This window comes from Thalassophryne amazonica, chromosome 18, assembly GCF_902500255.1.
Source record: "Thalassophryne amazonica chromosome 18, fThaAma1.1, whole genome shotgun sequence".
NCBI lineage: Eukaryota > Metazoa > Chordata > Actinopteri > Batrachoidiformes > Batrachoididae > Thalassophryne > Thalassophryne amazonica.
In genome coordinates, this window is record NC_047120.1 from 69,697,808 (window position 1) to 69,720,416 (window position 22,609).

Sequence of the window (22,609 nt, forward strand, 5' to 3'; positions counted from 1 at the left end):
GCGACAGTGGGAAGGAAAAACTCCCTTTTAACAGGAAGAAACCTCCAGCAGAACCAGGCTCAGGGAGGGGCAGTCTTCTGCTGGGACTGGTTGGGGCTGAGGGAGAGAACCAGGAAAAAGACATGCTGTGGAGGGGAGCAGAGATCAATCACTAATGATTAAATGTAGAGTGGTGCATACAGAGCAAAAAGAGAAAGAAACACTCAGTGCATCATGGGAACCCCCCAGCAGTCTAAGTCTATAGCAGCATAACTAAGGGATGGTTCAGGGTCACCTGATCCAGCCCTAACTATAAGCTTTAGCAAAAAGGAAAGTTTTAAGCCTAATCGGTGGATCGGTTTTCCAAGGCGGCTCACTTTGTGGCTCTGCTGGCGATTCCATCAACCCAGGAAACCGCTGACTTCTTAGTCCACCATATGGTGCGGTTGCATGGCATACCCTTGGATGTGGTATCAGACCGAGGTCCCCAATTCACCTCCCAGGTCTGGAGGAGCTTCTGTGCGGCACTTGGGCCCTCGGTCAGTCTCTCTTCTGGCTATCATCCCCAGAGCAATGGCCAGGCGGAACGTGCCAGCCAGGATCTGGAATCCACCCTGAGGTGTATCTCGTCCTCCCACCCGACAGAGTGGAGCACCCACCTTACTTGGGTTGAATATCCACATAATTCACAGATCTCCGCCGCTACAGGATTGACTCCATTTGAAGTTTCTCTGGGTTATCAGCCTCCTCTGTTCCCCACACAAGAAGCAGACATCGCTGTGCCGTCGGTTCAGACCCATCTCGGACGTTGCCGTCAGATATGGAGGACAGCCCGTTCTGCCCTTCTGCAGTCTAAAGAACGCATGAAATGTCATGCCAGCCGTCACCGCACCCCGGCCCCCGTCTACCAGCCCGGGCAGGAGGTGTGGCTTTCCTCACGGGACATTCCTCTGCAGACGGAGTCTCCCAAACTCGCACCTCACTTCATTGGACCGTTTGTGGTTGATCGGGTGGTCAACCCCACCTCTGTGCGACTCTGTCTGCCCCGTTCCCTGCACATCCACCCAGTGTTCCATGTGTCCCGGCTCAAGCCCGTTTTTTCCAGCCCGCTGTGTCCTCCTGCTCCGCCGCCTCCTCCTGCCCAGATCATCGACGGTCACCCAGCCTGGACAGTCAACAGGATCTTGGACGTTCTACGGCGCGGTCGGGGGTTCCAATATCTGGTGGATTGGGAGGGTTATGGGCCCAAAGAGAGCTCCTGGGTCAAGCGGCGCCTCATCCTAGACCCTTCCCTCCTCCTGGACTTCTACAGGGAGCATCCTGATCAGCCCCGTAGGTCGCCTGGGGGCTCCCATTGAGGGGGGGTACTGTTGTGTGTTGTCCTGGTTCCTGCTCTCTCTCTCTTTTCCCAGGTGGCATCCCTTGTGGAGCTGATGAGCACACCTGCTTGCAATCTACATGCCTCCATATAAGCCCTGGTTCTTCAGCTCATCGGCGCCAGAGACTCAGTGTTCACAACGTTTCTGTGTAGGTTTTCAGTTGTCCAGGTGGTTTCCATAGTAGAGAAGCTTGAATCTTCAACTGGACTGGGTTGCTTGACGCGAGGACATTTCGCTTCAAATCGCAGAAGCTTCCTCAGCTAAAATTCTTGCTCTGGTGGTCTGACTTCTGTCTTGACTCTTGTAGAGAAGAATAATCAAGAAGTCACAAAAGCTGGAGTTTTAAACCTAACCAGACCCCTCCTACCAAGAGGCAGACTGCTACAGGCTATTGACTAAACAATAGCTCCAATTAGCACCTATTGTGCTCTAGTTAGCACCCTCCTAATGACAGAGCAGCTGTCCCTCTCCTGATGGCTCCCTTGATGACTCTGCTGATGACGTGAGTGACTCATTAACATGAACAAAAGACTGAAACTGCTTTGACCTGAGTACCCCATTGTAAACAGGGGATAAAGCGTGTCTCAGACCCCCTCCCCGGTTAAGGCTGGGTTTCAAACGTTTCACAAAGAATGGAGAATGGAGAGAAAGGAGACGGAGACAAGAAGAAGAGGAGTGTCTCTCCCTTATTTAGCAGGAGTAGGGGAAAAACTACAAAGGATCTTCAGACAGCACAAAATCCCAGTTTACTTTAAACCGGTCAACACCTTGAGACAGAAATTAGTTCACCCTAAGGACAGGATCCCTAGTTACAAACAGAGCAATGTAGTGTATTCTATCAGATGTCAGGAAAACTGTAACGAACACTACATAGGTGAGACTAAGCAACCTTTACACAAAAGGCTATACCAGCACCGCAGAGAGGGCGCCAGTGGACCTCAGTCTGCAGTTCATCTCCACCTTAAAGACACTAACCACACATTTGAGGACAAGGAAGTTAAAATATTAGCCAGAGAGAAGAAATGGTTTGAGAGAGGGGTCAAGGAGGCATTCTTTGTGAAATGTTTGAAACCCAGCCTTAACCAGGGAGGGGGTCTGAGACACGCTTTATCCCCTGTTTACAATGGGGTACTCAGGTCAAAGGAGTTTCAGTCTTTTGTTCATGGTAAAGAGTCATTCACGTCATCAGCAGAGTCATCAAGGGAGCCATCAGGAAAGGGACCTATTGTGACAAAAATGAAGTATGCACTGCTCCACACCCAGCTGAACCCGCGTGCCAAGTTTCAAACAGATCGGCCCTCAGCCTTTAGTGCACCAGGGAGCCAGTGAATGATGACTAGGCCATTGAATATTATTTATGATTATTAATTTATTTTTATTATATCAGTTTTTCTTTGAAAAGCACACTTTTAAAATAAATGACAAAATTTTGTGATGTGGAAGCTGTGTGCCATATGTGGTAGGATGCCCTACCCTTGTGCTGGAGATCACCTGCCCCGCATGTTTTCCACGTGCACCTGTTGCAGCCATAGCTGATTAATCAAGTGTGTGGTTTCCGGACTCTTGAGTGGCTCAGTACAAATGATTTAGTTAGCAGTATGTAGAGCAGTGTGACAGTTGGAAAACATGCAGAGCAGGTGATCCCCAACAGCTGGGTTGGTGACCCCAAGACCTACATATTGCACCAATCAAATGATATTATGATATGACAGATTCTTGAGACCATAATTTTGTCCCTTTTCTTGAGGCCGTAGACGCGTTCATTTTTCCTGTTTGTGATAAGCCATGATGTGGTTTAATCCCATATAAATTTGTATTTGACATCTTTCATTTTTTCTTTGTAAACCACATCAAAGTACTCAGCCTCTGCCACAGTGAAGTGGTTTTTCCAATCGCCAGCAATTCCTAAAACACAGAACAGAAAAATAACAAGAATTTTAATTCAATTATAATTATAATTTTTAATTTTGTATATTTTTTCATTTTTCCATAAAAGTGGTATTATTATAAGTGTACATGGTACCAGAGCACCCTAGGAGGCAGGTCGACGATTGATTTTGTGATCGTATTATCTGATCTGAGGCTGCATGTTCTGGACACTCCAGTGAAGAGGGGGAAGAGTTGTCAACTGATCACCATCTGGGGCTGGCTTTTTTGACATCCCTGTGGAGGTTGGAGGCACTGAACCAGAATGGGCAATGTTCAAAGCTTCCATTGCTGAAGCTGCAGCAGGGAGCTGTGGACTGAAGGTCTTAGGTACCTCTTAGGTAACCCTTGAACACCATGGTGGACACCAGTAGTCAGGGAAGCCATTCGACTGAAGGAGTCTTTTTTCATATGAAGTCGTCAACATATGTTATCTCAGAGGACTCCAGAGTAGCAAGGTACCAACAGACCTGAAGGGAGGCAGCCTCTGCTGTGAGGGAGGCAAAGCAGCGAGTATGGGAGGAGTTCATAGCAACATGGAGAAAGACTTTCAGGTGGCACCAAGGTGCTTCCGGAGGACCATGCTGTACCTCAGGAGAGGAAAACGGGGAACCATCCAAGCTGTTTACAGTAACAACGGGACTCTGTTGACCTCATGATGAAGTAATTGGGAACTGGAAGGAACACTGAGGAACTCCTGCATCAGACTGGAGCGCCCTCTATAGTAGGGGCAGAGGTAGTCAAACAACTCCGCAGTGGCAAAGCCCCAGGAGTTGATGAGATGCATCCAGAAATGCTGAAGGTTCTGGTTGTGGAAGGACTTGGACACATCTCTTCAACATTGCGTTGAGGTCTCGGACAGTGCCTAAGCAGTGGCAAACTGGGGTGGTGGTCCCCATATTTAAAAAAGGGGACCAAAGAGAGTGTGCCAACTACAGGGGCATCACACTACTCAGCCAACCCTGGTAAAGTCTACTCCAGGGTGCTGGAAAGGAGGGTTCGGCTGATAGTCGAACATCTGATTGAACAGGCACATTGCAGGTTCTGTCCTGGTCATGTCCAGTCTATATGTGTTTTGTGGACTTGGAGAAGGCGTATGATCGGGTTCCCCAGGAGATACTGTGGGAGGTGCTGCAGGAGTATGGAGTGAGGGGGGTCCCTACTCAGGGCCATCCAATCTCTGTACTCACAAAGTGAGAGCTGTGTTCGGGTGCTCGGCAGTAAGTCAGACTCGTTTCCGGTGGGGGTTGGCCTCCACCAGGGCTGCGTGTCATCACCAATCCTGGTTTTGATATTCATGGACAGGATATCGAGGCGTAGTCTGGGGGAGGAGGGTCTACAGTTTGGTGGACTCAGGGTCTCATCACTGTTTTTGGCAAATGATGATGTCCTGTTGGCTTCATCAGCCTGTGACCTCCAACACTCACTGGATTGGTTTGCAGCTGAGTGTGAAGTGGCTGGGAGTAAGGGGACAATGGAGTGTGAAATTGGCCGGAGAATTGACACAGCGCGGGCGGTATTGCATTTGCTTTACAGTACTGTCGTGACAAAAAGGGGGTTGAGCTGAAAGATGAAGCTCTCGATCTACTGGTCAGTCTTCTTTCCTGCTCTTACTTATGGTCATGAGGGTTGGGTCATGACCAAAAGAACTAGTATGCAGGTACAAGCAGCCGAAATAGGCTTCCTTAGAGATAGCCTGAGAAGCTCATTCATCCGTGAGGAGCTCGGAGTAGAGCCGCTGCTCCTCTGCATTGATAGGAGCTAGCTGAGGTGGTTCCGATATCTGGTAAGGATGCCTCCTGGGAGCCTCCCTAGGGAGGTGTTCCAGGCACGTCCAGGTGGGAGGAGACCCGGGGAAGACCCAGGAATAGGTGGAGAGATTATAATCTCCACACTGGCATGTGAACACCTCTGGATCTCCCGGTCAGAGGTGGTCAATGTGACCCAGGAAAGAGAAGTTTGGGGCCCCCTACTGGAGCTGTTGTCCCCATGACCCGATCCTGGATATGTGATTGAAGACGTGTGAGTGATATTATTCATTGATAAATTTACATTTTAGTGTGTTTGACTGGAATTTATCTGTGATAATCCATTACTACAGATCATACTGAATAAAACATTTGGCAAAATCGCACCTTTCCTGAGAAACTCTGACTTGGTCTGGTCCATGAATTCAGTTGGAACAAGAGAGTAGTTGGACATCTTGTTCTGTTTCACGTTCTTGAAGTTACAGTGGTTCGCTATCTTCTCGATTGTTTCAGCATCTAGAGATTTGTCCACAAACTGGGCGATTCTTGATACAGAATCCTTCAGGTCCTGTAGCACAGAGGAGCAAAACTTGTCTCACATTTCTGCAGCGTTTCTCCTTCTTGTGATGTCAAATCACAGAGCAGACTTTAGGAACATGTTTAAAGACACTATGAAATGAATACTTAAAAAAAAAACAGGGACAGATCATTCCAAAGTATGAAAAGAGAAACACTGTTTGACTTGATGGGTAGGCTGAAAAGTTCTAAGGATGACTATGATGCAGTTGTCGAATTGAACAAATTCAGGGTTATTTTTCTACATATAGTCTCCCTGTAACTCCACACACTTCTTCCAGCGGTGCTTGAGTGCTTTGATTCCCTTGGCATAGAAGCTTTCATCTTGAGAGTCAAAATAGTCCTCAACAGCAGCCATCACCTCATCATTGCTCCGATAGTGCTTCCCAGCCAAGTTTTTTTTCAGGTTTGGGAACAGATGAAAGTCCGAGGGTGCCAAGTCAGGGGAGTATGGTGGTGACCTACCAGTTTGAATCCACACTCGTGGATAGTGGCCATGGCCACTGTTGACTTGTGAGCTGGGGCATTGTCTTGATGGAACAGCACCCCTTTCGTCAGCTTTCCTGGTTGTTTCTTTTTGATAGCCTCACGTAACTGTCTCAGTAGGTTAGAATAGTACTGTCCATTTAAGGTTTGTCCCTTTTCAAGATAGTCCACGAACACAATGCCCTTGGCATCCCAGAAAACTGAAACCATGACCTTCCCCGCAGACGAAACGACCTTGGCCTTCTTTGGAGGAGTGACCTTGGGTGTTTCCACTGCATTGATTGTTTTTTGTCTCTGGTTCAAAGTGGTGAACCCAACACTCATCCTGGGTAAGAAATCGTTCCATGTAATTTGCTGGATCCTCTTCAAATTACGCCAAGTTTGCCTTCGACATGACTAGCCTGGTGCGTTTCTGATCAGGTGTCAGAAGACGTGGCACCCACCGAGCTGACACCTTTGACATTCCAAGTTCTTCATGCAGAATGTGTTCAATTCTCTTACGGGATATTCCCACAGCATCTGCTAGCTAATTAATCGTCGATCGTCCATCACCATTTCATGAACAAGGTCAATGTTTTTCTGGGTTGTGGCTGTTGCAGGCCGCCCAGACCTTGGGTCGTCTTCAAGGCTCTCTCTGCCCCTCTTAAATTCAGCTGCCCACTTCTGCACTGTAGAAATGGAGGGAGCTTCATCCCCTAATGTAGTAACCATATCCGCATGAATGTCCTTGGGCTTTAACCCCGTCTTATGCAGGTACTTAATCACACCGCAATGCCAGATTTTGTCCATTTTTGCCATTTCCTTCTACCACGAACTTTCAAACTTGGCTATGAACCACAAACTACCTCACAACCTGGAAGAAAATAACACAGTTAGTCATCAGAAGAGTTGAACTTAATGCATGTCAAGTTTTATTGAAATGGCATTTCTCCTTCTTGGTGAGCCTTAGAACTTTTCAGCCTACCCTCGTAGAAGCAAATGAGATGAAATGACTTGAAAAATTTGTGATGACTTAAATTGGTTGTACTACTCGTGTCCTCTGCCAGATCATCGTGATTACATCAGTTTAAGAATAATAATCATTTTAATGGTATCCATAAAAATTGTTTATATTTTCAAAGCTCACCATAATCATTTCCTCGTAGCAGATGTACATTATTCGCGCTTTACCCTGAGCACTCAGCCAGCTCTTTACGTGGTCAAACCATGAGCCGAAGATCACTACGAAGGACACAAAGCAAATATTTCCAAATCAGACATTGTTGGTCATTCCAGGTGCAGTGAATCAGCCTTTTAATGAAGTGAACTGTCCTCATCATCATTGGTTGTAGCTTGTTGAGCACATGCGTCAACGCTGAGGTAAAACCTGCAGTTTCAGCAAAATAACACAAACCCTCCAAGCAGTAACATCATTAAAGGTCCTTGCAGTATTTCTTATCGCTCACCACTCACCCTGCGTGCCGACAGCCATCTTCAGAAATGATAATCGACACCTCGTAGGATCTTCTTGAATCTTCTTCCCATCACATCAAACTGTTCACTGTTTGTATTTGTCCTCCTCATCACCACCTTCTCATTTGTACAATCACGTCCACGCTTCTACACAATATTGCTCCATTTTTATTTTTGGTCCATCAATGATAATATTTCCAAAAGAGTTTCCAAAATTAAACACCAAAAAATCAGATTTTCAGGATATACGAGGTCTATTAGAAAAGTATCCGACCTTATTATTTTTTTCAAAAACCATATGGATTTGAATCACGTGTGATTACATCAGACATGCTTGAACCCTCGTGGGCATGCAAGAGTTTTTTTACGCCTGTCGGTTACGTCATTCGCCTGTGGGCAGTCTTTGAGTGAGGAGTCGCCCACCCTCTCGTCGATTTTTTCATTGTTTAGGAATGGCTCAGAGACTGCTGCTTTGTTTGATCAAAATTTTTTCAAAAGCTGTAAGGCACAACTGAGTGGACACCATTTGATAATTTTCAGCTGGTTTTCAGTAAAACTTTTAACGGCTGATGAGAGATTTTGGTCTGGTAATGTCGCTTTAAAGACGGCCCACGGCGATCTGCGCTTCTAGGCGGCAGCGTCTCGCCATTTCAAGTTGAAAACTTCCACATTTCAGGCTCTGTTCACCCAGTAAGTCGTCAGAGAACAGAGAACTTTCAGAAGAAGTCAGAATTCAGAAGAATTTTACAAATGGTTTTCAACACGGAGGTGTTTTTCCTGTCGCGGCGCACACAGATTCGCCGAGTCGTCACGGAAACGACTCGGTGAATTTGCGCGCACGTCTTTCATTACAAAATGTCCTTAAACAGTGGAATGTCTGCATAAAGTCCTCATGCCGGCCTCTTCTGAATCTTCTCTGTTCTCTCACGATGTCCTGGGTGAATTAAGCTTTAAATTAGGATGTTTTCAGGTCGAAACAGTCCGACGACGTCGCCTGGAAACGCTGCACGACGTCCCGCTCCATGGGAAGTCCTTACAGCGACAGAAACACCCCATAATCTCTCATCAGCCATTAAACTTTTCACCGAAAACCAGCTAAATTTCTCGAATAGTGTCCACTCAGATATTCCTCACAGGTCCAGAAAAAATGTTGATAAAGCAACGCGCACCGTCTTGAGCAGCGTGTGAAACAAAGGAATTCAGCCGAGAGGGCGGGACCACATCTCACTCAAGGTCTGCCCACAGGGAAATGACGTCACCAACATGCATAAAAAACTCACGCATGCGCACGAGGGTTCAAGCATGATTGGTGTAATCGCACGTCATTCAAATCCATATAGTTAAAAAAAAATAAAAGTGTCGGTTTCTTATCTAATAGACTTCGTACACGACTACAAAGCTAAGAAAACTGTAGCGTCTGAAACAGTCCTGTGGGTGTAATGATTTGTGTATACCTGCAGAGGGCATCAAGCGCCTCTATAAAAGGTTGTGACCACAGATATACTGGATCAGGTTGAGCCTGCCCCTGAGCGGATCGCAGTTCCGCCATCTTGGAAGGTTGAAGTGCTGCAGCTGTCAGCGTTAAATGCATGTTCTGCGCTTGTAATCACTGTTGATACTCTGGCCGACTTCTCTGCCGTTATTCACATTTAAGATGTGAAAACTTCTGCTTAGGTCAATTCAGATACGTAGATTCGATATCTGAAGCCAGATTTATCATAACTGTTGATCATTTCTCCCTATAAGGCTGTGAATGGAGAGCCAAGGCGAAGACTCACTCCTCCCATGCTGGATTGCAGTTTCCAGTTGGCCGTGTCCACGGGCCGCGGGGTGGGGAGATGGGGGGCGGCTGTGCTTGAATGTCTGGCCTCTGGGATCCTCGAGCTGGCCGGCGGTGCTGCTCAGGATAGTCACAGTGGGAAGACTCGTATCATTCCCCGTCACCTGCAGCTGGCTGTCTGCAACAACGAGGAGCTCATGAGCAGCGTTGCCGGCCGGTTTGGGATCTCGGCGGTCAGGTGCTCTAGCGGCAAGCGTGGCTGCCAGGTGGGCAGGGGAGCAGTCGGCTGGGGGCTGCGGTCCGGCACGGGATGATTTCATTCTAATCCTTCGCTGTCAAAGCGCAGAGAGAAAGAAAGAAAAAAAAGAGGAATCAGCCAGAGAGTTGACTGCTGACGTGAGTTTTCTATTGACAGGAGCTCCACTTTACGCTCCATTCGCAGCCTTATAAGGAGAAAGGCTCAATAGTTATGATAAATCTGACTTCAGAAATCAAATCTACGTATCTGAATTGACCTAAGCACAAGTTTTCACGTCTTAAATGTAAATAACGTCAGAGAAGTCGGTCAGAGAATCCACAGTGATTACAAGCACAGAGCATTTAACACCGACAGCTGCGGCGCTTCAACCTTCCAAGATGGCAGAACCGTGATCCGCTCAGGGGCAGCAGGCCTTTCATACAAGTCCTGCCTATCTAGTAAATCTGTGGTTGTGACTGCTGTGGGCAGAGTGCAAAAGTGGAGAAGAAGCAGGCAAGTGTGGTGACAGACAGAAAGAAACCTGTTCAGTGTTTCGCCTGTAAATAAATGTTCATCGTTGCTCCAGAACAGCTCATCGGTCTCTGTGGCCTGTTGAACAAACTTTCTGTATATACGCAACAAAAAAACAATTATCTAAGTAATGTTAGTCAAATGCTACTATTCAGTAATGGGTCTGTTTACATGCTTCATTCAGTTATGTTCTCTATGACATTATAACTAAACAACAGAGCCTGTTTGGTTTGGTTTAAATAGCACCGACACCATTAACGTAAGCTAGACCAGAAACAAGTACTATGGAAGTAATCAGAATTACATCAAAATCAAAGTGCATGTAGTCCATTAGCATTATGAGCTTCTACTTCTTTTTTTGGCTGCTCCCATTAGGGGTCGCCACAGCAGATCAGTCATTTCCATCTCACCCTGTCCTCTGTATCTTCCTCTGTCTCACCAGCCACCTGCATGTCCTCCTTCAACACATCCATAAACCTCCTCTTTGGTCTCCCTCTTCTCCTTCTGCCAGGTGGTTCCGTCCTCAGCATCCTTCTCCCTATATACCCTGGGTCCCTCCTCTGCACATGTCCAAACCATCTCAATCTCACCTCTCTGACTTTGTCTCCAAACCGTCCCACCTGAGCTGTCCCTCTGATATGTCATTTCTAATCCTGTCCATTCTCATCACTCCCTAAGAGAATCTCAACATCTTCAGCTCCGCCTCCTGTCTTTTTGTTAGTGCCACCGTCTCTAAGCCGTACAACATAGCTGGTCTCACTACTGTCTTGTAAACATTCTCCTTCACACTTGCTGATATTCTTCAGTCGCAAATCACTCCTGCCACCTTTCTCCACCCTGCCTGCACTCTCTTCTTCACCTCTCTACCACACTCTCCATTACTTTGGACAGTTGACCCCAAGTATTTAAACTCATCTACTTTCACCACTTCTACTTCTTGTAACTGCACTATTCCACTGGGCTCCCTCGCATTCACACACACGGACTGTCTTACTCCTACTGACTTTCATTCATTCATCCATTGTTTTTTTGTATTCCAGTCGTAGTAAGTAACCAGTGTGGTTTTCTTTGCACTCCTCTTTGGATTGAATTTGTTCCTGATTGTTGCACTCCTTTTTGTATTGACTGAATTTTACCTGGATTCCCCTCACCCAGAGTTTAGGGATGAACTGCATTTTTTGTTGAAACTTCCAGCACTACTGTTTTTTGCATTCTTGGATTCCCTCACCCAGAGTGGGTATTGAAATTGTATTTTTGTTCAAACCTTTTCTTCCTTGGATTTTGAAACCTCTAGTTGTATATTAAACACTGTTTTTTGAAATTCACCTTTTTTGTCTCAGGTGACTTGCATATTGGGGTTCTACTTGTTTAATTTCTGGCTTCTAATCCTAACACATATGGTATTTTCACTTATTTATTTTTACAAGAATATGCCGTATCTGGTTGACTAACATCCTGCAGATGCACACACCACACAGTCTAGCAATGTCTCTGGGAGTCTGATCTACATCTCGTATTATGAGACCGTTATTGCACAGTGTGCTAGATTTGGTTGTTTCACTTTACTTTCCTGCTATAGGTTGCTGCTTTGTTTCTTTGTTTTTGCTTTCTGTTCATTCTTGACTGGATGACGGTCACAAATAGCTGAAAGCTGACTGTCCATTACAGCCTGTGACTGCATCTACTATTGTAAGCAACAGGGTGTTTGTTGTCCAAGGTTCTTGGAATGTAGTAATATCTCCACCTGGTGGACATTTACCATTAATGCAGCTACAACAGAATTTTGCCAAGAGCTGTTGTTAATTATACAGAGTAAATATAGCATGAAGGCCAACCTTTTCCCTCAAGAAACTTTTGAAGGAACTCGCTCTGTGGATCCGGGTTCACCAGGTAGGAAAACATCCGATGAAAGTGAAAGTAAGATGTAACCACATCTCTGGGGTTCCTCATGACATAGACAACCTGAAACAAAGAATCCAGTTAATTACCTTCACCAATGAAGTTGGGTGGAGGTTATGTTTTCACCCCCGTGTGTTTGTTTGTCTGTTTGTGAACAGTCTGTAACCCACAATTTTTCATATATCGTAATGAGATTTTTGAGATTTATGAGTCGCATCTGATCCATCTTGTGGATTCAGTGGATATTTGATTTTAACACTGAAAAGCCCTTTTGATCTATATTTTTCCAAGGTAAAATTTGTGGAATTGGAAACTAGTGTTGGCGGAGGTCTGCGCTGTATGAGCGCGATGCTATAGTTAGGTATTTATTAGGCCAATGACAAAAGAAGATTTTTTTGAAAAAGTTCTGTGTCAAAAACATGATTTTTCATAGACTATTTTGTCATAAAGTTGAGGCTTCACTTTTAAGGACAGGTAGGACAGTCAAAGTAACATGTTCTTATCCGTGATGTAATAACTGAGAACACTGTGCCCTTTACTTTTGGCTTTGTTTCAAAAAATGATGGTGGCATCATGTTGAAGTGGAAGTGAGTCGCCAGCAGGCGAGGAGATGGCCTTTGTTCGAGGTTAAGAGCAGATGCATAGTCCGCCTCTATCCAGGGAACTCGGTTCCAGTTAGTTACAGTCTCAACAGGGGCTGGGTCTCCTCCACTCTGGATCAGAGGGATGATCTCCTGCATCCAAGTCGTACCTGACAAAAGAACACCAGATGTGACTCAGCATCAGACCCGTGCTTCTCAAACTTTTTTCAGACCAGCGTGCATATCACTAGTACATAAAATGCCAAATGAGCTGACTATTCTAAATAAATAAAGAATTATGAAAATATTGATTATTGTGTTTTAGGCAGCATGGTGGATTAGTGGTTAGCACTGTTGCCTCACAGTGAGAAGGTCATGGGTTCGATTCCCACCTGTGGCCTTTCTGTATGCACTGTAAATTGTGATTTTGTCTGTTATCTTAACATATTATTCTATGTCATTAAGACACTTGATTACTGAGGTTGTTATAATAACATGAAATTATTAGTTAAAAACATCTCAACTACAAAATAAATGCTAATTTGAAAATCCAGGCCCAACTGAATTAGAAATGTAAGTCAACTTGACTTTAGGGATAAAAACGCCTGTGTCATCATGCTTTTCTTGAAATGCATTGTGGGAATGCAGCTGTTGGCGGGTGAACATGTGCTCCTTTCCTCCCTTCCTCCATTTTGGACGTAAGTTGGAGGGCATCGTCGACCGCATGTTTCTTCGGAGGTAAAACTTTCACTCGGTGAAATTAATCAATTTCATTTAAGTGTGTATGTGTGTGTGTGTGTGTGTGCAAATTCAAATCACAACCAAGCAGGTCAATCAATTAATAAACCCAAGTACACAACTTACAGTTTTAATTAAAATGAACTGATTTGTCAGTTCAGACAACTACCCTAAATAGTTAAATCAATTGACAAATCCATGTCAAGTTAACTGAAACAAAAGGTTTATAAAACTGACCATTTCAGATTCAAACAACTACCTGAATGAGTTAAATCAATTATGAAAGATGAATCAATCCAAACTAACGCAAGAGTTTACCCAACAAGGAATATCTAACCTAGATAACAACTTATTTTCTTTCACTTAACTTGAAATTTTAAGGCAGCCCTTTCACTCGTATTTTTAAGTTGAAACGACATGTTAGATTTTACAGTGTGGAGTTTGCGTGTTCTTCCCATGTTTGGGAGATAATGGTCTAGTAGCGGTTAAAGCGTTGAGCTTGAGACCAGAGGATCCTCAGTTCAAATCCCAGCCTGACTTCCTCCCACATCCAAAGACATGCAGGTTCGGTGGACTGGAAACTTTAAATTGGCCATAGGTGTGAATGTGTTTATTTGTGTGTACAGTATGTGGCTCTGCAACAGACTGGCATCCTGTCCTGGGTGTACCCCGTCTCACGCTCTATGACTGCTGGGATAGGCTCCAGCCCCCCAACAACCCTTAACTGGAGTAAGCGGTTGAAGATGAGTGAGTGAGTTATTGTGTTTTATTTTTGGTGCCATGTGTCCTGAGAAATTAAATCATAAATGTGGGGAAATTAGTCTGATTTCACCTGCTGATAAACGCTCAGAAACATGAACCTCTCATAAAACTGGACTTTGATGACATCATGTAGGGTCGCACCATCTCGAGATACTCTACTGAAATGAATGGTAAATGGACTGCATTGCTATAACGCTTATCTATCTGCATCAGACGCTCAAAGGGCTTTACAAATAATGCCTCACATTCACTCCGATGTCAGGGTGTTACCATTGGAAAAAATAGATTTTTTTGTGTGAAATCAGTTTTTTTTTGTGGACTTTGACGGTGGATACGTCCAAATGGTTAAAATGTGTTTTTCAAGGATGCACGAAAATGATGAGTGTTGCTTATTAGATGGACAGATTTTCAAAGGATAACATTTTGAGGAGCAAAGTGAGAGTTGTTTTTACGAGGTATGTTAGAAAAGTATCGAACCTTTTTATTTTTTTCAAAAACCATATGGATTTGAATCACGTGTGATTGCATCAGCCAAGCTTGAACCTTCGTGCGCATGCGAGTTTTTTCACGCCTGTCGGTTGCCTCTTTCGCCTGTGAGCAGGCTTTGAGTGAGCAGTGGTCCACCCCTCTCGTCGTTAAGGAAATGGCGGAATGATTTGGAGCTTTGCTGCATCAATTCTTTCTTGAAACTGTGAGAGACCTCCAGGTGGACACCATTCGGAAAAGTAATATGGCTTTCTGGGACGATTTTCAATCAATTCAATCAATTTTTTTTTTTATATAGCGCCAAATCACAACAAACAGTTGCCCTAAGGCGCTTTATATTGTAAGGCAAGGCCAACCCCAACGGTCAAAACGACCCCCTGTGAGCAAGCACTTGGCTACAGTGGGCATTTATGGGCATTACACAGATTAAGGAGTGCTTCAGACAGTTTAAAGACCGCCCACAGCGTCTGAGAGCACGGCGCGCTCCAAGCGCCGATAACAGGCTCAAACCCCGCTGAAACAACCAGATCATTTCCAACGTGAAGGCTTTGTTGATCCGGGACGTCGTCTGACTTTCACAAAAAAGGCAGAAGACATGGACATCAGCACTTTTTTGGCACATTCCACTGTTACAGGAGTTTTTTTTCATGGAAAAAGAAGCGGATGAATGCGCCACCGTGCCGCTCATGGTGTGGGACAAAACCACCTCCGTGTTGGTCTCACAGGACGGCTTTCAGGTGGCTTTCAGACGGCTTCCGGTTGCTTTTCAGTCGTGTGAATATCCGAGAAATTGTCCTGTAAGGCTTCATCACGGCATTGCTTTGCACCATGCAGCTCCGCCGCTACACGTGGAATTGCTCCACACGTCTCTCTGAATGTGCCAAAAAAGTGCTGATGTCCACGTCTTCCGCAATTCCTGTGCTAGTCAGACGACGTCCCGGATCAACAAAGCCTTCACGTTGGAAATGATTTGGTTGTTTAAGCGGGGTTTGAGCCTGTCGATCGGCGCTCGTAGCGCGCCGCTTAAGGAGTGCTGGAGCACTCCTTAATCTGTGTAATCCCCATAAAATCGTCCCTGAAAGCCATATTAATTTTCTGAATAGTGTCCACCTGGAAGTCTCTCACAATTTCAAGAAAAAAATTGATGCAGCAAAGCTCCAAATCATTCCGCCATTTCCTTAACGACAAGAGGGGTGGACCAGTGCTCACTCAAAGCCTGCTCACAGGCGAATGACGCAACCGACAGGCGTGAAAAAACTCACACATGCGCACGAAGGTTCAAGCTTGGCTGATGCAATCACACGTGATTCAAATCCATATGGTTTTTGAAAAAAATAAAAAGGTCCGATACTTTTCTCACAGACCTCGTATACTGCATCTTGGACAAACAGCAGTAAGTGAAGTCCAGCGTGAGAACCACAGATTTTATTCTTTCCATTCCTGTAGCCAGGAGAACAAAGTGTGTTTCCTCTCCAGAAAACGTGGAACCGGCCGTGTTTGTGGTTTGTGCTGTGATCTCACACTGTGCTAAGCTAAGCTAAGATGCTACATGTGGGACACTGGCAAGTCTCACTCAGGAAACTGCTTCTGTGATCATGGAATTGGACAGAAAGGTGAGGATGAGTGGCCACTGTTCACAGGGCAGCTGTGACGTGGACCAGCTGCCAGTCCTCTGAGTTACTGGCTAAACTGAGCTAAACCGATGGCTAAATGGTACTGGGAGCTGGCTTCTGCTGGAGGAACACTGCTTTCTTGTGGACAAAAGACAGCGTCACACAGCAATTAATTTTACACATCTCTGTGTGTGAACACAGCAGGAGTGAAATCAGAAACACCACGTTCATGTCCATAATTATTATTATTCAGTCTTATTGAGACATATGGGTTGGACATATGTCCAGAGACGGACATATGTTGATCACAAAATACAAGAATTTGATTTGAAATCCAGATTAAAGTCATATTACATTTGGAGACAAAAACAGCCCAGACTGACTGTGTGTCCTGGAGTAAGACATGAAGCGGACACAGGTGGATGGACCTTCAGACAGGTAACAGTAAACACCTGAGGTTACCTCACTCTTATGGCTAAAATAGCTCTGAATCTGTGTGCATTTTTCAGATGCTGTGTGAATAATTAATTTTTATTAGCTTTGACATCACTTGCACAAGTTAAAGAGTTGGAAGAAATTATTTATAATTTGGATTATCATTTTTTAAAAGATAGTGTTGACTGTTTTTACAGTTTTTGTGTACACAGTCCCTCCATTCTGACAGGCCGCAATTAAATGTGCAAATCAAATATGTAATTACGTATTTCCCCTCACATGAGTTGACTGTATTGTTGAAAAAAAGGACTGAATTTAAACTTTAAACTAGAAGGTTTAAATTTCAGCTTCAGCTCGGTTAATTTTCACAAAAGACACATTGACTTTCGAGTGTTGACTTACCAGACTTGGGGTACGTTACAGTGATGATATCGTCTGCTCGAAATGAAAACTCCTCGTAGTGTTTGAAGCCACACGTGGAGTACACGGCTGAAGGGACATAAAGCCCCTTATACACCGTGTACAACTCTGCTTCAGTCATAGTACAACTAGCAAAATATTACCACACACAATACCCACAGCAACTGTACCTGCTGGTCTTTGTACTTTCTGTCATATTTGGGCATGTCCAAAGTCTGAACTGTTGAGTTGCTATGGTGACCCCCACCTGTGTGTGTGTGTGTGAGTGTCCATCCGCCTCTGTGTCTGTGTACTACTCTTGTTCCCGGTCTGCAGACAGATTTTCCAAGATGGCACATTTTATTCCTTTGCCTAAACATCCCTTGGCCAAGGAGACGACTGAGGTAGTAAATACTTTTATTTTCAGGTTCCACAGTTTCCCTCTGGACATTGTGTCAGACCAGGCCTGCATTTTGTGTCCCGGTTCTGGAATACTGCAGATTCCTGGGAGCAACTGTCAGCCTGTCCTATGGCCATCACCCCCAGTCCAACGGTCAGACTGAACGCATCAACCAAGAGTTGGAGAAGGGACTCTGCATCATGTCCAACATCCCACACCCTGGTCAGAACATCTGATTTGAGTGGAATTGGCACATAGCAGTTCACTGTTCATTCCATATATTCCATGGTTATCAACCGTCTCTGTTTCAAGGATTCAAAAGAAGTTTATTGTCATATGCACATAGGAACATGTTCCCTGCACAATGAAATGTGTTTACTGCATTTTTACCCATCCTAATTGCCAGTTAGGAGCAGAGGCCACCTTTTTTGATGCCCGGGGACCCAGCTCTAGATGTATATCCGTGCCCTAGGTCACGAGCAGGGCTGAGCAAACCTTGACCGGCCTCATGACACACTTAACAAACAACAACACACATAAGCCGGTCCGGTACATGAACACATATAAAAGCACACACAAGGAAAGAATTCCTCCCATAGACTCAGATTCCCCAGTTCTGTTTGCATTGGCCCTGGTAAGGAGGTGTAGGAGAACCTTGGAATAGGCCCGCCAAGCCCTCATCAAGTTGTTGGCGATCTACAAGATGGCTGTAGATTGCAAAAAGACACCTGCTCCATCATACGTTCCAAGCCAGAAGCTCTGGCTTTCGACTAAACACGTGCCACTACGAGTGGACTCAAGGAAGCGCACTCGTTCATCAGACCTTTTCCTGTGTCCAAGGTGGTCCACCCAATTACAATCAGGCTGAAACTCCCCAGGACCATGCACGTCCACCCTATGTTCCATGTCAGCCATGTCAAGCCAGTGACATCCAGAATACGTTACACTCCGGCCGAGCCCCTTCTGCCCACCCAATTCATCGACAGCAGTCCTGTGTTCACTGTGTGGTGGCTCCTGTCTTCTCGTCGTAGGGCTGGCGGATCCAGTACTTGACTGACTGGGAAGGGAGAGATGGTCATGGATCCTGTCTTGTTTTGGACACTGGCCACATTCAGTTCTTTCACACCTCGCACCCTGACGCCCCTGGGCTGTCGGGGATCAGCATTTGAAGCGCGGGGGGGTGATGTCATGTGGGACTGTGTACGTGTTTGGTTTTATGTATTGCTTGTTTTTGGTACGTATTTTGTGTTCACCATATTGTCTTGTCTTGTGTCTGGGGTTTGGGTTTAGGTGTGTTTTCTTCTGTTTGCCACACCTTGTTCCTGAATGTTCTCACACACCTGTTTCTCATTTTCCCTCACCACCACCTGCTATATTTAAGCCTTCTGTTTCCCTCATGTTTTTGCCAGTTCGTCTTATCAGCCTTTCTCACAGTCCTTGTTTGTCATTTTGCCAGCTGGGTTTTGCCTTTTGCCTGTTTTTGACCTCACATTTTGACTCATGATTTGGATACTGCTGCTGTTTGCCTGCCTTTCTGTGTACTGACTGATTTCCACCTGGTTTTGAATTAAACCCTTCTTCTCACACTATGCACCAGAGTGAGTCCTGCAATTGTTTCCTGCCTTCTTGTGCCCAGGTTCTTGATAGATAGAGCCTGTTAAAGGAGAACGCTGAGCCATATGCAGTGCACACAGTGCACAGAGTCCCCGTACCTCCCATACAGAGAGTACAAGAGGAAACACAGCATATGGAGAAGAACAATGTCATTGAGAAAGTGACACAGCCAAGTGACCGGTGTGCTCCAATGGTGCCAATCCCAAGGCAAAATGATAAAGCGTGAATCTACGTGGACCTGAAATTGTTAAACGAGGCTGTAAAAAGAGAGCATTATGTCCTTCTGACTGCTGAGGAAATCTTTGCAAAGCTGAGGGGCGCCTCCATGTTCTCATCACTAGACACTGCCTCAGGGGTTTTGGCAGATACCTCTACATCCAGAAAGCAGCAGATTAACCATGTTCATAACCCCCTTTGGGAGATACTCCTTCAAACGAGTACCTGTCTGCATCATGAGTGCTCCAGAGATCTTCCAGCGAACAATACCGAGACCCTCAATGGTCTTGACGGAGTAGCTGTCTACACAGACAATATAATTGAGTACAGCAACGCTGCAGAACAGCATGATCAGAATCTAAGCAAAGTCGTGGAGAGAATAGAGACCGCTGGCTTAAAGCTAAACAAAGACAAGTGTGTGTTCGGACAGAACCAGCTCCACTTTCTTGGCCAGGCAATCAATAAGTCAGGAGTAAAACCCGACCCTGACAAAGTAAAAGCTGCCAGGGAGCTACCACAGCCACAGAACGTCCACAATTTGAAATGTGTCCTGGGGATGTTCACATATTTGGGAAAATATATACCTCATCCGTCAACAGTGGGTCAGCCATTGTATGAACTATTGAGATCCAACAACTCATGGATGTGAGACCACCCACAACAGGAGGCGATTCAGCGTATCAAAGACATCCTGTCTACGTCTCCACTACTGAAGTTCTACGATGTGAATTGACCTACAGCTGTCTCAGCAGACGCCAGCAGATACGACATCGGAAGAGTGCTGCTGCAACAACATGATGGAGAATGGAAACCAGTCCCGTACTGTTCACGCCGACTGTCAGATGCTGAAACCAGATATGCGCAGATCAAAAAGGAATGTATCTCAAGTGTCTGGGAATGGAGAGGTTTGAAAAGTACCTTGTTGGTCTTGAGAACTTTAAGTTGGTCACTGATCACAATCCTTTAGTGCCACTGATGAATAAAAAGGATCTGGATAATGTTCCTATACGATGTCAGAGACTCTTGATGAGACTTACGAGGTTTAAGCCTGCTGCTGAATATGCACCAGGCAAGACCCTCGCACAGCCCAATACAGAGTGTGACAGAGGTGAGTGACCCTGATGGCCAAATCTTCAAGCCGTCAAGAATAAAGATGCAGAGGAGAAACAGAAACAAGCTTTCTACTTCAACCTACAGCATGGTCCAAAACCCTGCTGTTACTGAAACCAGGTGATCCTATCCTCACCAAGATGGATCATCAGAACACTTGGGAAACACCCACTGTGAGATCTTATGTCATTGAGATACACCAGGGGGCGACTCTGAGACACAATCATCTTCACCTGCAGCATGTTCCTGTATCAGCTGGAGATACTTCACCTACAACTCCACAAGAACCACAGCCTGATCTTGCCATTTCTGTGGACACCATATCCCTGACTGGATGTGTTCACATGGTCTGGTAGACTGAGCAGAACCTGTGAACAGGGTGAATCTGTGAGGATGTATGAAGAATGCTGCCGGACACAGGTTGTTGTAAAAAAAAAAGTTAATATGATGTGTGTTCTGTTAAAAAAAAGAAGAAAAAAAAGTGAATGTGTTGATTTGCACTGTGTAATATTGTTTTGTTGCAGAAGTTAAAAAAAGTAAAAGCAAAACCAAAAGTCAAAAAGGGGAGATGTCATATATAGTAGTGTTCAGAATAATAGTAGTGCAATATGACTAAAAAGATTAATCCAGGTTTTGAGTATATTTCTTATTGTTACATGGGAAACAAGGTACCAGTAGATTCAGTAGATTCTCACAAATCCAACAAGACCAAGCATTCATGATATGCACACTCTTAAGGCTATGAAATTGGGCTATTAGTAAAAAAAAAGTACAAAAGGGGGTGTTCACAATAATACACTCAACAAAAATATAAACGCAACACTTTTGGTTTTGCTCCCATTTTGTATGAGATGAACTCAAAGATCTAAACCTTTTTCCACATACACAATATCACCATTTCCCTCAAATATTGTTCACAAACCAGTCTAAATCTGTGATAGTGAGCACTTCTCCTTTGCTGAGATAATCCATCCCACCTCACAGGTGTGCCATATCAAGATGCTGATTAGACACCATGATTAGTGCACAGGTGTGCCTTAGACTGCCCACAATAAAAGGCCACTCTGAAAGGTGCAGTTTTGTTTTATTGGGGGGGGATACCAGTCAGTATCTGGTGTGACCACCACTTGCCTCATGCAGTGCAACACATCTCCTTCACATAGAGTTGATCAGGTTGTCAATTGTGGCCTGTGGAATGTTGGTCCACTCCTCTTCAATGGCTGTGCGAAGTTGCTGGATATTGGCAGGAACTGGTACACGCTGTCGTATACGCCGGTCCAGAGCATCCCAAACATGCTCAATGGGTGACATGTCCGGTGAGTATGCCAGCCATGCAAGAACTGGGACATTTTCAGCTTCCAAGAATTGTGTACAGATCCTTGCAACATGGGGCCGTGCATTATCCTGCTGCAACATGAGGTGATGTTCTTGGATGTATGGCACAACAATGGGCCTCAGGATCTCGTCACGGTATCTCTGTGCATTCAAAATGCCATCAATAAAATGCACCTGTGTTCTTCGTCCATAACAGACGCCTGCCCATACCATAACCCCACCGCCACCATGGGCCACTCGATCCACAACATTGACATCAGAAAACCGCTCACCCACACGACGCCACACACGCTGTCTGCCATCTGCCCTGAACAGTGTGAACCGGGATTCATCCGTGAAGAGAACACCTCTCCAACGTGCCAAACGCCAGCGAATGTGAGCATTTGCCCACTCAAGTCGGTTACGACGATGAACTGGAGTCAGGTCGAGACCCCGATGAGGACGACGAGCATGCAGATGAGCTTCCCTGAGACGGTTTCTGACAGTTTGTGCAGAAATTCTTTGGTTATGCAAACCGATTGTTTCAGCAGCTGTCCGAGTGGCTGGTCTCAGACGATCTTGGAGGTGAACATGAAGGATGTGGAGGTCCTGGGCTGGTGTGGTTACACGTGGTCTGCGGTTGTGAGGCTGGTTGGATGTACTGCCAAATTCTCTGAAACGCCTTTGGAGACGGCTTATGGTAGAGAAATGAACATTCAATACACGAGCAACAGCTCTGGTTGACATTCCTGCTGTCAGCATGCCAATTGCACGCTACCTCAAATCTTGCGACATCTGTGGCATTGTGCTGTGTGACAATTGACAACCTGATCAGCTCTATGCGAAGGAGATGTGTTGCACTGCATGAGGCAAATGGTGGTCACACCAGATACTGACTGGTATCCCCCCCAATAAAACAAAACTGCACCTTTCAGAGTGGCCTTTTA

General features: G+C 45.3%; 1 protein-coding gene across 1 annotated transcript; it reads right to left on the reverse strand.

Annotated features, from left to right (window-relative positions):
* Nucleotides 1-3,081: 3,081 nt before the first annotated feature.
* On the reverse strand, nt 3,082-17,155 carry LOC117530916 (sulfotransferase 2B1-like). Its single transcript, XM_034193876.1, has 6 exons — nt 17,012-17,155; nt 12,534-12,745; nt 11,931-12,057; nt 7,221-7,315; nt 5,420-5,600; nt 3,082-3,263 (listed from the first exon to the last, which is right to left on the reverse strand). The coding sequence occupies exons 1-6, from the start codon at nt 17,148-17,150 to the stop codon at nt 3,154-3,156; spliced, it is 864 nt and encodes a 287-aa protein (XP_034049767.1). The 5' UTR covers nt 17,151-17,155; the 3' UTR covers nt 3,082-3,153.
* Between the last annotated feature and the right edge of the window lie 5,454 nt (nt 17,156-22,609).

What these genes read in the sequence shown, in the direction of transcription:
- LOC117530916 (XM_034193876.1), bottom strand. Translation starts at nt 17,150, where the DNA reads ATGACTGAAGCAGAGTTGTACACGGTGTATAAGGGGCTTTATGTCCCT. An exon ending in TGTAACGTACCCCAAGTCTG is followed by an intron (nt 12,746 to 17,011) that starts GTAAGTCAACAC and finishes TTCTTTTGTCAG; the next exon opens with GTACGACTTGGATGCAGGAG. An exon ending in GCTACGAGGAAATGATTATG is followed by an intron (nt 5,601 to 7,220) that starts GTGAGCTTTGAA and finishes TCTGTGCTACAG; the next exon opens with GACCTGAAGGATTCTGTATC.